Source organism: Jaculus jaculus, chromosome 3 (assembly GCF_020740685.1).
Source record: "Jaculus jaculus isolate mJacJac1 chromosome 3, mJacJac1.mat.Y.cur, whole genome shotgun sequence".
NCBI classification, from domain to species: Eukaryota; Metazoa; Chordata; class Mammalia; order Rodentia; family Dipodidae; genus Jaculus; species Jaculus jaculus.
In genome coordinates this window covers 165,293,203-165,307,548 of record NC_059104.1, presented here as the reverse complement: position 1 = coordinate 165,307,548, position 14,346 = coordinate 165,293,203, and the positions used below count along the sequence as shown (strand labels likewise).

General features: G+C 38.6%; 1 protein-coding gene across 2 annotated transcripts in view; it reads right to left on the bottom strand.

Moving 5' to 3' along the window:
* Rsf1 (remodeling and spacing factor 1) overlaps positions 1-14,346 on the bottom strand; it is a 130,048-nt gene that overhangs the window by 63,753 nt on the left and 51,949 nt on the right. For both annotated transcript variants that reach the window (XM_004656241.3, XM_045146445.1), the window contains exons 3-4: positions 12,585-12,677; positions 9,204-9,409 (exon numbers count right to left, since the gene is read on the bottom strand). In XM_004656241.3, coding sequence (XP_004656298.2) covers positions 9,204-9,409; positions 12,585-12,677 — 299 coding nt within the window. The remainder of the gene's footprint in view (positions 1-9,203; positions 9,410-12,584; positions 12,678-14,346) is intronic.

Below are 14,346 nucleotides of genomic sequence, written 5' to 3'. Positions count from 1 at the left end.
TCCCCAGAACTTACGAAAGCCAGGCACACAAAGTGACACATGTGCATAAGGTGGCACACACATCTGGAGTTCAATTACAGTGGCTGGAAGCGTTGGCGTGCTTATATTCTCTCTCTCTCTCTCTCTCATTAAAAAAAAAGCCAGGTGAGGGCTGGAGAGATGGCTTAGCGGTTAAGCGCTTGCCTGTGAAGCCTAAGGACCCCGGTTCGAGGCTCGGTTCCCCAGGACCCACGTTAGCCAGATGCACAAGGGGGCGCACGCGTCTGGAGTTCGTTTGCAGAGGCTGGAAGCCCTGGCGCGCCCATTCTCTCTCTCTCCCTCTATCTGTCTTTCTCTCTGTGTCTGTCGCTCTCAAATAAAAAAAAAAAAAAAAGCCAGGTGAGATGGCACACCTGTAACCCCAGGACTGGGGAGGCAGAGACAAGGAATTGCTGAGGTTTCCTGGTTAGCTTGTTTAGCAAATGATAGAGGAAGACATTCGATATTGACTTCTGGCCTCCATGCACACCTGCACATAAATGTACACCCACATACATATGAGCTCTCATACACATACAAATACAAAACAGTTATGGTACAGATTGATTGGATTGTTTAAGAGACAAGGCCTCACTATGTAGCCTAGGTTGGGCTGAATGTCTTGATTCCTCTATCATCGTCTACCAACCATGTGCTGAGATCACAGGTGTGTACTATCACCCACGGCTACTTTCTGTTTAAGGTGATATGAATAATCTCAAGCAATGATCAACCAAGGTAAGCCCTCTCCTTCCCTCCCCAAGCCAGTGATAAGAAGGTACTGTGCTGCGTGGAAGAATGTGGAGAAGAGCACTCTCAGCTGGGGGACAGCACAGCTTTGTTCTCTTGAGAATGCTGGATAAATTACATTTTCCAGGCCTATGCTTTCAATGTAACTGATGGGATAAGGTCAGGTGTCGATTTTCTATTTCAGAATTTTGGGTTACAGATGCTGGCTGTATCCTTACTAAGCTTCAGCTTTCATACACATATATCATGTGTATATCACATATATATCATGTATCATATATATACACACACACATTCATATATATATGAAAATACCGTGAGTGTTAACAAGCTGGTCTTCTATGGAACAAATAAAATTGCCAACAGTGGACATCAATTAGTATTAAAATGGCAAGCATTTCTTGAGATGGGAAGCAAAATAACTGGCTATACATAAGCGTAAGTAGTAAATTGAACAGTCTAAACTTTTTATCACCACCAAAAGTCAGATTAAATGCTCAGTGTACTACCTGGTAATGAAGATGAAAAATATTTTTTCATAACTATCTTGCTTAATTTTATTATACAAGCTGCCTCATATCAAGGCTACATTCTTCATGCTATTTTTTATACTGCATAACTACACATATAATAAATACCTCAACCTATTTGTTATTTTTGAAGTTATGCTGGGTTCTGGGAAGTACATAGAAGTCATTTACAAAGAAAACCCATGTTGCTGGGAAAATCTGTATAAATTATTCTCACTACTATAAGCACCAAAGAATTTTACAAATAAATTAATTTAAGAAAAACCCCTAAAAGGCTTTTAATCTGATTAATATGTTTAAACACTGAAGTTGTGTCCTAGGATATGGATGATCATTATAAACATCATGCTATATAAAGTAAGTCAGATATGAAAGACTATATTGTTGTATGATTCCATCCAAAATAGGCAGCTTTAAAAATAGGAAGATTAGTATAATTGCCCAATAATTGCAGTAAAAAGGAGAACAGAGAATATATCCCCTAGTGAAAATAGGCTTCATATTGGGGTGATACAAATTTACTGGTATCAGCTGCAGTACAGACTATATAACTTGTAAATACCCTAAAAGCCACTGGATTGTGTGTATTTCCTTTTACATCTACTTAAAGAAATTTTTTTTGAGAAAGGGCTTCACTATATAACCAAGGCTACCCTTGAACATAAGATCCACCTCCCTCACACCCTCCATGCCAAAAGTGACATGCATTTATTTTAGTAAGATGTGTCCACCATACTTTACTAAGGAAGAGTATGGCAGGAGATGGCTCACTTAACAAAGCACCTGAGTTTGGATCCCTAGACGCCACCTAAAAAGACAAAACCATGGTAGGCCTTTTTTTGTAATCCCACCATACCAATGTCAAGATGGGAAGTGAAGAATTCTCTGGAAGCCCATGGAGAAACTAGCCTGGTAAATACCAATGAGACTGGAAGTGAGAACCAACACCAGAATGCTATCTTCTAACCTCCATATGGATGGCACAAGCACACGCACACCCACCCCCAAACAAACACTGCCAAAAAATCCTCCATTTTCATTGATGTCTATAAGAGAGATGAAATAATTGTTACAAATAACTTCCTTCTGCAGCAATACTGCTTTGAACATCAATTAGAACAAGGGTTTAAAAATTTTTATTATTGATCAATAATACAGAGCTGCCATTTTTATGTCAAAATGCTCAAATGTTGACAATTTCATATGGCTCAGTGAAATTTATTTATATTCTTTTGTAAATACACTAAAAGTTTTTAACTTAAAATATGTACATGTGAATTAACTGCTCCCAGTGCATCTCACATTTATAGTACTAATTGTGCACTGAGCAGAAACAGATAATGCTATACCACAATATAATAAACAGCAGGGATATAATGAAGTTAAATTTCCAGTAGTGTGTAACATGAAAATTTACCCCTTTTAGTACATGTTCATTTTTAGAAAAAGTACGTACTGCACCTACTTTTTTTTTTTTCTTCTTTTTAAAAAGACTTTAGTTATTTGAGAGAGAGAGAAAAAGGGGGAAGAGAGAGAATAAGCATCCAGGGCCGCCAGTCACTGCAGATGAACTACAGACACATGTGCCACCTTGTGCCTCTGGCTTATGTGGGTCCTGGGGAATTGGACCTGGGTCCTTTGGCATTGCAGGCAAACGCCTTAACTGCTAAGCCATCTTTCCAGCCCTACTGCACTTGAATTTTAAGTGGCAAAATTAAATTATATCTCTAAATTTATCTAGTATTAAATAGACTAACTTACTGGCTCTATAAACGAGAATTCGGGGCTATGGAGATGGGTCAGTGAGTAAAAGCACTTGTCTGCAAGGCCTGCTGCTGCCCGAGTTCCATGCCGCAGCAGCCATGTGAAGCGGAGATAAAGTGGCACATTCGTCTCTGCTGCCAGTTGAAAGGAGCAAGCAGGCCCCAACGCTAGTGTAGGAAGCTAGACTGGCATTCATTTGCAAGAGATCTTGTCTCAAAGAAGGTGGAAGCACAGATATCTCCAAACACGGGTGTGTGCATGCACATGTGCACAAATAATTTTATTTATTTATTTTTTTTTTGGTTTTTCAAGGAAGGGTCTCACTCTGGCCCAGGCTGACCTGGAATTAACTATGTAGTCTCAGGGTGGCCTCGAACTCATGGCGATCCTCCTACCTCTGCCTCCCGAGTGCTGGGATTAAAGGTGTGCGCCACCATGCTATGTGAGCGACAGATAGACCAGGCCCACAAAGGGCCTGTAGCCACTGAAAATGAACTCCAGATGCACACAACATCATCTCCATCTGGCTTACGTGGGTTCTGGGCAATCAAACCTGGGTCCATAGGCTTTGCAGGCAAGCACCTTAACCATTAAACCATCTCTACAGCCCATAAATAAATTTTTTAAAAATACAATTCTAAAGACTAGATAATTTTTGAATGTAAACATCTATGATTAGGTAGAAACATACTTCAAACACTAGCTGATCTCTAAGAATATCAAGGTTTTATTTTACAAGAAACTTTATTTTTTAAGTTTAATTTTTTAAACTTAAAAAAATATTTATTTAAATAAAAATGCTTATTAGGAGGGGCAGGAAAAGAGAAACAAAAATAGTATGGGAAAACTATAACCTCCTGTCACTGCAAACAAGCTCAAGACACACGTGACACTTTGTGATCCGGGTACTGGGGAATCGAACCTAGACCACTAGACTTTGCAAGCAAGCACCTTTAATAGCTAAGCCATCTCTCTAGTGTACATTAGTGAGCCAGCTCTTGTGTATATCAAAGAAAAATTTTTTTGTTTATTTATTTTCAAGCAGGGGGCGAATGGGGATGCACACGCCAAGGCCTCTTGGATGTGCCACTTTGTGTATCCATCTCTGTATGGATACAGGGGAATCACACCCAGGCTGTCAGAGTGTGTAAGCAAGTGCCTTTAACTACTAAGCCATCTCTCCAGCCCCCTAAAGAAACTTAAATAAAAGCAGCAAGCTTTTCAATTCATTCGTAAAAATAGTGTTAAAAGTTAAATGTAGCTGGGCGTGGTGGCGCACGCCTTTAATCCCAGCACTGGGGAGGCAGAGGTAGGAGGATTGCCATAAGTTCGAGGCCACCCTGAGACTCCATAGTGAATTCCAGGTCAGCGTGGGCTAGAGTGAGACCCTACCTCGAAAAACCAAAAAAAAAAAAAAAAAAAAGTTAAATGTGACTTATTATTTGGAAGAAAGTCAAAATTACATTTACTTTACTATTTCTTTCCTTATCATCTGTACTTTGTTACCTTTAAAATATTAAACAGTTTAATTTATATTTTGCATATGTATAAGAGAAAGAGGACAGGGAAAGAGAGGCCTCAAGGATGCTAAGCAAGTGCTTTTCACTGAGCTATACTCCCAGACCTCAGCCCAGTACTGTCTTTTGTTTTCTCTTCTGGAGGTGGTGTTGGGGTCTGGCAGAATCAAACCCAATGCTTCCCACATGCTAGGCAACTATACTACTGAACCACAAACCTGGCCCTAATAGTATGTTTTTGAGGAAGCAAAACTAATGAGATTTTCACGAAGACTTTTATGAAGATAGCTTACAACATTAAATCAATAGTAGTTTCATTCTTTTCAGTTAAAAACTAACTAAAATCCTATATCGAAACATCTCATTTGGGCTAGAGAGACAGCTTACCAGTTTACTTGCTTGCGGCTCCCAAGGACCCAGGTTTAATTCCCCAGTACCCATGTAAGCCAGATGCACAAGGTGGCACATGCGTCTAGAGTTTGTTTGCAGTGACTGGAGGAGGCCATGGTGTGGCCATTCATTTTCTCTCTGTCTGCCTCTTGCTCTCTTTCTCAAATAAATAAATACAAATAAAATGTATTAGCCAGGCATGGTGGCACATCCCTTTAAGCCCACCACTTGGGAGGCAGAGGTAGGAGGATCACCACAAGTTTGAGGCCGCCTTGAGACTATATAGTGAGTTCCAGGTCAGCCTGAGCTAGAATGAAACCCTACCTAAAAAAATCAAAACAAATAAAACATATTTTTAAAAAATTTAAATCTCATTTGTAAGTATGAATATACTCAATTGAGATTGAAAAAAAAACCCTATCATAACACTATGTAGCTAAGTGCTAGTTCTCACAGTATAAAGGATTTCAGATATGTGGAAACCATTCGGGATCCTAGAACTATAGTATTCACTACTGTGTTCCTATCTGCATAGTGCCTCTTATAAATTGGTATGTATTAGAAATTCACAAAGTTAATGAAATAAAAGAACACAAGTTTGTCAAACAGGTGTTAAAAAATTGAATTAGCAGGGGCTGGAGAGATGGCTTAGCAGTTAAGGTGTTTGCCGGCAAAGCCTAAGGACCCAGGTTCAATTCTCCAGGTCCTACATAAGCCAGATGCACAAAGTGGCACATGCCTCAAGTTCATTTGCAGTGGCTAGAGGCCCTGGAGCACCCATTCTCCCTCTGCCTCTCTCTTTGTCTCAAATAAAAATAAATAAAAATTTGAAATAAATAACCTGGAAAATTCTTTTTTAAAAAATTGAATTAGTACCAGGTGGGGTGCTACACCCTTTTAGTCAGAGGATCTCTGTGAGTTTGAGGCCAGCCTGGGACTACAGAGTGAGTGCCAGATTAGCCTAAAGTGAGACCCTACCTTAAAAAGCTAAAAAAAAAAAGATGGGTGTGGTGGTGCATGCTTTTAATACCAGCACTCGGAGGCAGAAGTAGGAGTATCGCTATGAGATCGAGGAAGCCACCCTGAAACTACATAGTTTATTCCAGGTCAGCCTGGGCCAGAGTGAGACCCTACCTTGAAAAACCAAAAAATAAAAATAAAAAATTATATATATATAGAATTAGCTTAATTCCAAGCCAATAAAATCAATGATTTATGAATGTTCCCAAAGATTTCTACATTATTTACATTACATGGAAAAAGATCCCAAGCATATTGATAGACAAGCATAACAGAGTTATAATATTAAACACAGCTAAAAACACATCTTGGCACCACTTCACAAAAGAAATGTGTGATTATCAACATGAGGAAACTATTTAGGCATTCTATATGAGCACTGGCTTCTGAGTAGTTGCCATACACATAAGTTAATACTTTCATAAACAGATATTTAGACATGGAAAGAGATTTATTTCATTTGTTTAGCTTGGATTTGGGTTACTTTTGGCTTTTTGTTTGTCTGAAAGCCAGAGGCAAAGGGGAATAAAGCGTGAGGAGACAATCACAGGTGAAGAGTGAGGACCACCATGGAATCTTTGCCTTTTTGTTGATAAATATTACTTTAATAAAAGAACGTAATTTCAGTCTTATACTGAGAAATGTTAGAAAAGCCACCAGTTTAAAAGCATGTACCTCAGTGGGTAGAGTGCTGGCCTAGCATGCACAAGGCCCTGAGTTGAGTTTCCAACACGGTATGAACCAAGTCTGGTAATATATACTTGTAATCCTAGCATTTTGGAGGTAGAACAAGGAGGATCACAGAAGTTTAAGATGGTCGTTGGCTGCACAATGAGTTCAAGACCAACCTGAACTACGTGACATCTTAGCTTAAAAAAAAAAAGATGAAAATTACAAATACTTACTATACTCCTGCCATTACTTTTTGTTTATTCCTCATAACTTTTGGGGGAAGTATAATTATGCTAATATTTTAAAGCAAAGGAAAGTAACTCTTATAGAGATATTAAATGATATACACACAAATAGTATATTGACGGCCCAGATTCAAACTTAGCTTTTTTAAAATTATTTTTCTAACTTTTTGTTTATTTATCAGAGACAGAGAGGACAGAAAGAGAGGGAGTGAAAATGGGCGCACCAGAGCCTCTAGACACTTGCAAACCAACTCCAGATGCATGCGCCACCATGTGCATCTGGCTTACATGGGTCCTGGAGAATCAAACCTTGGGTCCTTAAATTTCACAGGCAAGTGCCTTAACCACTAAGCAATCTCTCCAGCCCCAAACTTAACTTTTAAATAAAATATTTCAAATCAAACATTAAGGTATAACCCTACTAAAAAGTGTACATTAGCATGTACCAGAAACAAGATCAACAGTAAATAGGATTATTTTCTTCATCTATAAAGCAGAAGAGAGTATTTTTAAAACAGCTATGCAAAGTTGATTTGGAGAACAGCACATATGCTGGTAACACATCATCAGAACCCCATTAGTGTTTGCACATAGAGAGAAGGTAGTGAATACTTTCTTTACCTACATTTTGGTAAACAATGTAGTTATACTTGTGTATAAAACAGTACCCCTCAAATTCAGTGAATTTACATTTATTTTTAGAGAGCTTTACTAATCAAACTAACAGAAGTTCGTAAACATTAACTAACTATGCTAAAAATGGGTTACAGTTCATGTCAAAAGTATTATTTATGGGCTAGAAGATGGCTTAGCAGTTAAGCGCTTGCCTGTGAAACCTAAGGACCTCGGTTCGAGGCTCAATTCCCCAGGACTCAAATTAGCCAGATGCACAAGAGGGCGCAAGCGTCTGGAGTTTGTTTGCAGTGCCTGGAGGCCCTGGTATGCCCATATTCTCTCTCTCTCTCAATCTCAAATAAATAAATAAAAGTAAAAAAAGTATTATTGACAAGCCACCCGCTATTTATCCCCAACTTCTCCCTACATTACAGTAACCCAATAGGTCCAAGATTAATATATACTATGGGTATTAATGGGGTATTTCTAAATAAAGTTACAAAGATAGAAAATAAAAGGCACAAAGATTCTATGCAAGGTCCTGGTATCATTTGCTGACTTAACAAAAAATCTTATGTCAAGGTTGAGCATTATATATTTTGGGTCAAATCTACTTAACCTAAATGAGAAAACAATTTTTTAAATAAGGGTGATGACCAAAAAAAAAAAAAAAAAACAAACCCACAATGTGAGACTGGTAAAGTGCTTGTCTTAAAAGCATCAAAATGAGGGTTTGATGCCTAGTATCCATGCATAACAAACCAAGCACGGTAATGCACACCAGTAATACCAATGTTGGAAGGTAGACACAGGCAGTTCCTGGAGCTCAATGCTCAGCAAGGCTAACATGCTTGGTGACTTTAGACCAGTAAGAAACCGTGTCTCAAGGGTAGACTTGAGAAGCAACTCAGGTTTGATTGGCCAGTACCCACATAATGCCAGATGCACAAGGTGGCAAATGCATATGAAGTTTGTTTGCAACAGCTAGAGGCTATTATTTCTCTGTCTCTCTTCTACTTCTCTCTGCTTGGCAAAAACAAAACAAACAAAAACAAAAAGACCCACAATGTTCTCCAGAGCCCCAGTAAATATATATGCAAACAGCAAAAATAGGAAATGCTATGTTAAAATGAACTAGCCAAATTAAAAGAGTTAGAATAAACAATGGCTAATAAAATAACAAGGGCAAGCGCCTGGAATTCGTTTGAAGCATCTCCGGGCCCTGGTATGCCCATTCTCTCTCCCTCCCTCCCACTTCCTCTCTGCCAGGTGCCACCACCTTTAATCTCAGCACTCTGGAGGCAGAGAGAGGAGGATCGCTGTGAGTTTAAGCCAGTCTGAGACTACATAGTGAACATCAGGTCAGCCTGGTTAGAGTGAGACCCTACCTTGGAATAAACAACAACAACAAAAATAAACAAAAACTAAATACCTTTTGCCCATTCATGTCTAAGAACGTATTCTTCTGGGTTTAATAACCCTATTATTCAGAATGAAATATTTTGAAGTACACAGTATATGTAAATAATTAAAGACTCTACTACGGATACCATCCTTGGTACCAGATTACCCCTGGAAATCACCTGACCTATAAAAAAGGACCACTCTGGCCTTTCAGATCACATTCTTATACAGAAGAGATCAAAGTAAGCAAGGCATGAAGAGATCACAACAAAAGGTACCTGACAATGCATTTCCATGAAGAGCCGTCTTGATCATCTTGTTCCTCTATGTACATTCTGACATTGTGATCTTGATCCAACTGGTACCAGTACATGAGGCCATCTTTGTCTCGCCCAATTGGCTGGAGACGCATGGTGTCAGCATCCTCCTCATTAATAATATTCTTGAATTTAAGATTGTCATCAAACTGACACTCACAAAGATACTGAAAAACAGTTATAATGTGGCTTAAAATAGCCCACAAATACTTCTCCAGATACACTAACAGGTGACTCAGAGACAGGACATGACAGTTCACCTAATTTCTATAGGGAATCTGCTTAATCAAATTTAAAAGATAAATTTTAATATAACACTTTAATTTTACCATAATGTAAAGGTTTTTACACAACCACTTACACAGAAATTAAATTCTATTACTAATACAGGAAGTCTATTTGCAGTAAACACTTACAAATCATATCATATAAAAATATATTTAACTTTTTCATACATTTAAAAATTAACAATAGGTAAATAAAAAATTGTATATATTTATAATGTATAATATGTTTTTATGGTGTGGTGGTAAGTGTGCAAATGCAAACATCTGTGCACACACGTGTGGTGCCCAGGGCAGGACATGGGGCATTCTTCTGTCAGTCTTCTTTCTACCTGATTGCCTTGAAACAGGCCTTCTCACTGGACCGAGGCTTATGCTATTTTTAGGTTACACTGGCTAAGCAAGGAGCCACAGCAATCCTCTAGTCTCTGTCCCCTTAGCACAGGAGTTGTAGGCATGAATGGCAATGCCTAACTTTTAATGTGAGTCCTGGATATCAATACTCTTACCCATTGAATCATCTCACAATCCAACATGTTTTTACACATGTAAACAATACACGATGACTAAATCAGGCAAAATTAACATTTCTATGACCCTGCATACTTACCACATTTTTATGGTATCTAGAAAACTTAAAATCTATCAGCAATTTTCATCTATGTAAGTACAACAATCTATGTATTATATCTACCATCTAATTGAAAATTTTTAAATTCTGACCATAATCCCTCTAGTGTAATGGCTACCTCAGCGACTTGGGGTAACCACAATTCTACAATCTGTTGCTACAAATTTGATTCTCATAATTTAAACTTGTGAGTAAACAAGGGATATTTCTTTCTGTGCCTTGCTTATTTCAATTAACATAATTTCCTCCTGAATCATCCATGTAAAAAACATGAAAGATTTCCTGTTTGTTTGTTTGTTTCAGGTTTTTCACTCTAGCCCAGGCTGACCTGGAATTCACTATGCAGTCTACAACTCAGGGTGGCCGCGAACTCATGGTGATCCTCCAACCTCTGCTTCCTGAATGCACCACCATGCCTGGTTAAGATTTCCTGTTTTTAATGGCTGAATAATATCTGATTGTGAATACATTTAGCATATTTTGCTTAGTTATCTGGGATAGATTGATTCCATGTTACACTGAACACAGAATCAGAGGTAATCTGCCTGATTTCAGTTTTGTAGAATATAATGTATCCAGGACTGGAAATGCAATGCTGAATCAGTGGTAGCTCCATTTAAATAGTTTTAATGATAGGCAAGAGAGATGGGTCAGCAATTAAGGCACTTGCCTGCAGAGCCTAAGGACCAGAGTTCAATTCCCCAGTATCCACATAAAGCCAGATGTACAAGGTTGCAAATGCATCTGGAGTTCTGCTTGCAGTTCACCTACAACTTGCTTGGAGTTCGCCTACAGCACCCATTCTCTGTCTCACTGTCTCATAAATAAATAAATAAATAAAATATATTTTAAAATCTTATTTAGGAACAGCCATACCTTTACCCCCCCCACCCTTGAGGTAGGGTCTCACTCTAACTCAGGCTGACCTGGAATTCACTATGACCTCGAACTCACAGCAATCCTCCTTTTGCCTCCCATGTGCTGGGATGTAAGGCATGCACCACCACGCCTGGCCATACTTTTTGTTTCTAAGTAGTATTTTATAAAATAAAATTTCCTGGGACTGGAGAGATCGCTCAGTGGTTAAAAGTGCTCACTTAAAATAAACTTTCCTCTCCCCTGGAGGCTGAGACAGGATGAGGGCTTGAGCCCAAGAGCCTGAAATACTCCATGGTAAAATAGTGAAATCCAGCTTCAAAACAAACCAAACCAAACCAAGCAAACAAAGATAACTATAGACACACTGCAGATATAAATGCTCAGTGAACAGGGCACCTTGAAGGAAGCTCCGCTCTATGTATCTTTTAGGCTTTAGTATGGTCTACAACATCAATTAACATGTACTAAATAAAACGACAGCTACTCTGTAGCCATATTCTATCTCAAAGACAAACAGACACAAAGAGAGACATTGTATCCTAACAATCACCATAAAACCATGAGGATATTGGAATGAGGAGGCTACTTATAAAAGACAAGTATCAAAGACATCATTAATTTTGTCATACAGTATTTCTCTCTGTATTATGCTGTCAAGTTTTTTATTAATTAAAGAAGGGGGTAAATTAAAACACAAAAATAATCCTATGTTATGATGACCCACGTTAATCACGTAGTTTGGTTATGTAAGGGCCTTATTAAATACACAATGGTATGCCCTTAGTCATTCTGAAAACTGAAACAACTCAGTGGGTTCGTAACTGAATAGATCCCTACAGTTTGTAATATTCAGTGATGAAGGCAAAAGCTGAAACAATAAATTAAAGAAACTTAAGGCAATGTGGTGGTTTGATTCAGGTGTCCCCCATAAACCTAAGTATTCTGAACACTACTTTCCCCAGCTGATGGATATTTGGGAATTAACGCCTCCTGGAGGGAGTGTATTGTTGGGGGCGGGCTTATGGGTGTTATAGCCAGTTTCCCCATGCCAGTGTTTGGCACAGTCTCCTGTTGCTATTGTCCACCTTATGTTGGCCAGGGGGTGATGTCCACCCTCTGCTCATGCCATCATTTCACCTGCCATTGTGGAGCTTCCCATCGAGCCTGTAAGCCAAAATAAATCTCTTTTTTCCCAGAAGCTGCTCTTGGTTGGGTGATTTCTACCAGCAAGGTGAACCAGACTGCAACAGGCAATTTCTCACCCACTGTTACTACCTGTGTAAGCAAAAAGAAAACTTGGTATGTTTTTAAGACTATTTTTAAAACTAGTAATTCAAAGAGTGTGTGTGTGTGTGTGTGTGTGTGTGTGTGTGTGCGCGCGCGTGCAGGGGTCCTAAGAACCTTCAACTCAAGATTTTCCTGCCTCAGCCTCCCTACTGCTGGGATAACAGTTATGTACCACACACTAAGGTTTATTTATTTTATAATTTAACTAGGAGTCCAAAGTGAAATTTTAAATTAAATTATAATAAACAATGCATGTATTACCTTTAAGAGTGCTAGCTTGCATTCAACACTCATTTCAAGATAACCTTTCTTCTCCATCTCCCATGCCCAGGTGCTGTTAAATTCTTGGCATATCTGTCAAAGAAAATGAACATTTTAATAGGTGAAAGCAATTTTTACTGATATTTGTTACAGTTGGAGTTTGGACTGTTTCCCAAAGGCTCATGAGCTGAATTTCTGGTTGGGAGGTGGTAGTCACTTACTAGGTGGAGTCTAGCTGGAAAAAGCAAATCATTAGAAGTGTGCCTATGAAGGGCACATTAAAAAAAAAAGTTTATTTGCAAGTAGAAGAGAGAGAGAATGAATATGAACATGTTAAGTATGGGCACAACAGGGCTTCCTGCCACTGCCTATGAATTCCATATGTGTGCACCACTTTGTGTGTCTGGTTTTAGTCATACATGCCCACTAGGTGGTGCAAGCGTCTGGAGTTCGAATGCAGTGGCTGAGGCACTGGTGCACCAATTCTCTCCACCCCCCCCAAAAAAAACTAAGAAAATTTAAAAAGTAAGAAATATGCCTATCCAATACCCACTGTGTCATAGTTCCATTATATAAATGCAAATCTGAAAAGAATTATAGAAAATCATCAAAAGATTCAAGATGAGCCAGGGCATGGTGGCACACGCCTTTAATCTGTGCACTTGGGAAGCACAGGTAGGAGGATCAAGTTTGAGGTCACCCTGATAATGAACAGTGAATTCCAAGTCAGCCTGAGCTAGGGTGAGAACCTATCTCGAAAATCCAAAATAAAAAGATTCAATTTGAACAAAAGCACGAGTTTAAGGAATGAAGAGCTAGTACAAGCCAGGCAAGGCAGTGCATTTCTTTAATACCAGCACTTGGGAGGCAGAGGTAGGAGGATCGCTGTGAGTTCAAGACCACCCTGAGACTATACATAGTGAATTCCAGGCCAGCATGTGCTACAGTGAGACCCTACCTCCAAAAAACAAAACAAACAAGCAAAAGAAGAAGGGAAAGAAAAAGAATAGAGCTAGTAAAAAGTAGGTAATACGGGCTGGAGAGATGGCTTAATGGTTAAGCGCTTGTCTGTGAAGGACCCCAGTTCAAGGCTCCAATTCCCCAGGACGCACGTTAGCCAGATGCACAAGGAGTGCACGAATCTCTCTCTCTTGCTCCCTGCCTCTTTCTCTATCGCTCTCAAATAAATAAAAATACACAAAATTTAACACTACTGTTCAACAACACTGACTTCATATATGTGTAAGAAGTGTATCTAAGATATAAATAAATTATTCATTTTAACTTCCCACATTTATTTTCTGGCAAATTAACCATATACTATACAGAATGATTTCTACCATTATGTTCTATATCCAGTGTGACAGTACATATCTTGCTAATTTTAGGAAAGTTATTGTGTTAAAAACTTTTTTACCACAGAAACATATATAATAGAATGAGTATATGTGTGTGTGTGTATACATCATAGGCTTGTGTACAATAAAAATCTAACATAAATTTTGCCATGTTACCCCTTTTCAGTTTTATAACCTGAAAAATGGGCTTATCATTCAGAATTTTGTATAGCCATTACTAATGCTTATTTCCAAAACATTTCATTGCCCAGACAGGAAATAATTAAACATTAAATTCTCCTCTCATTTTTAGAAGCTGGCTATCTTCTAATCTACATTCAATCTTTATAGGTTTGCCTATTCTAGATGATTCCTGAAACCAAAAATCAGAATATCTGTGACTCTGTCTGCTTTTTAAATTTTAA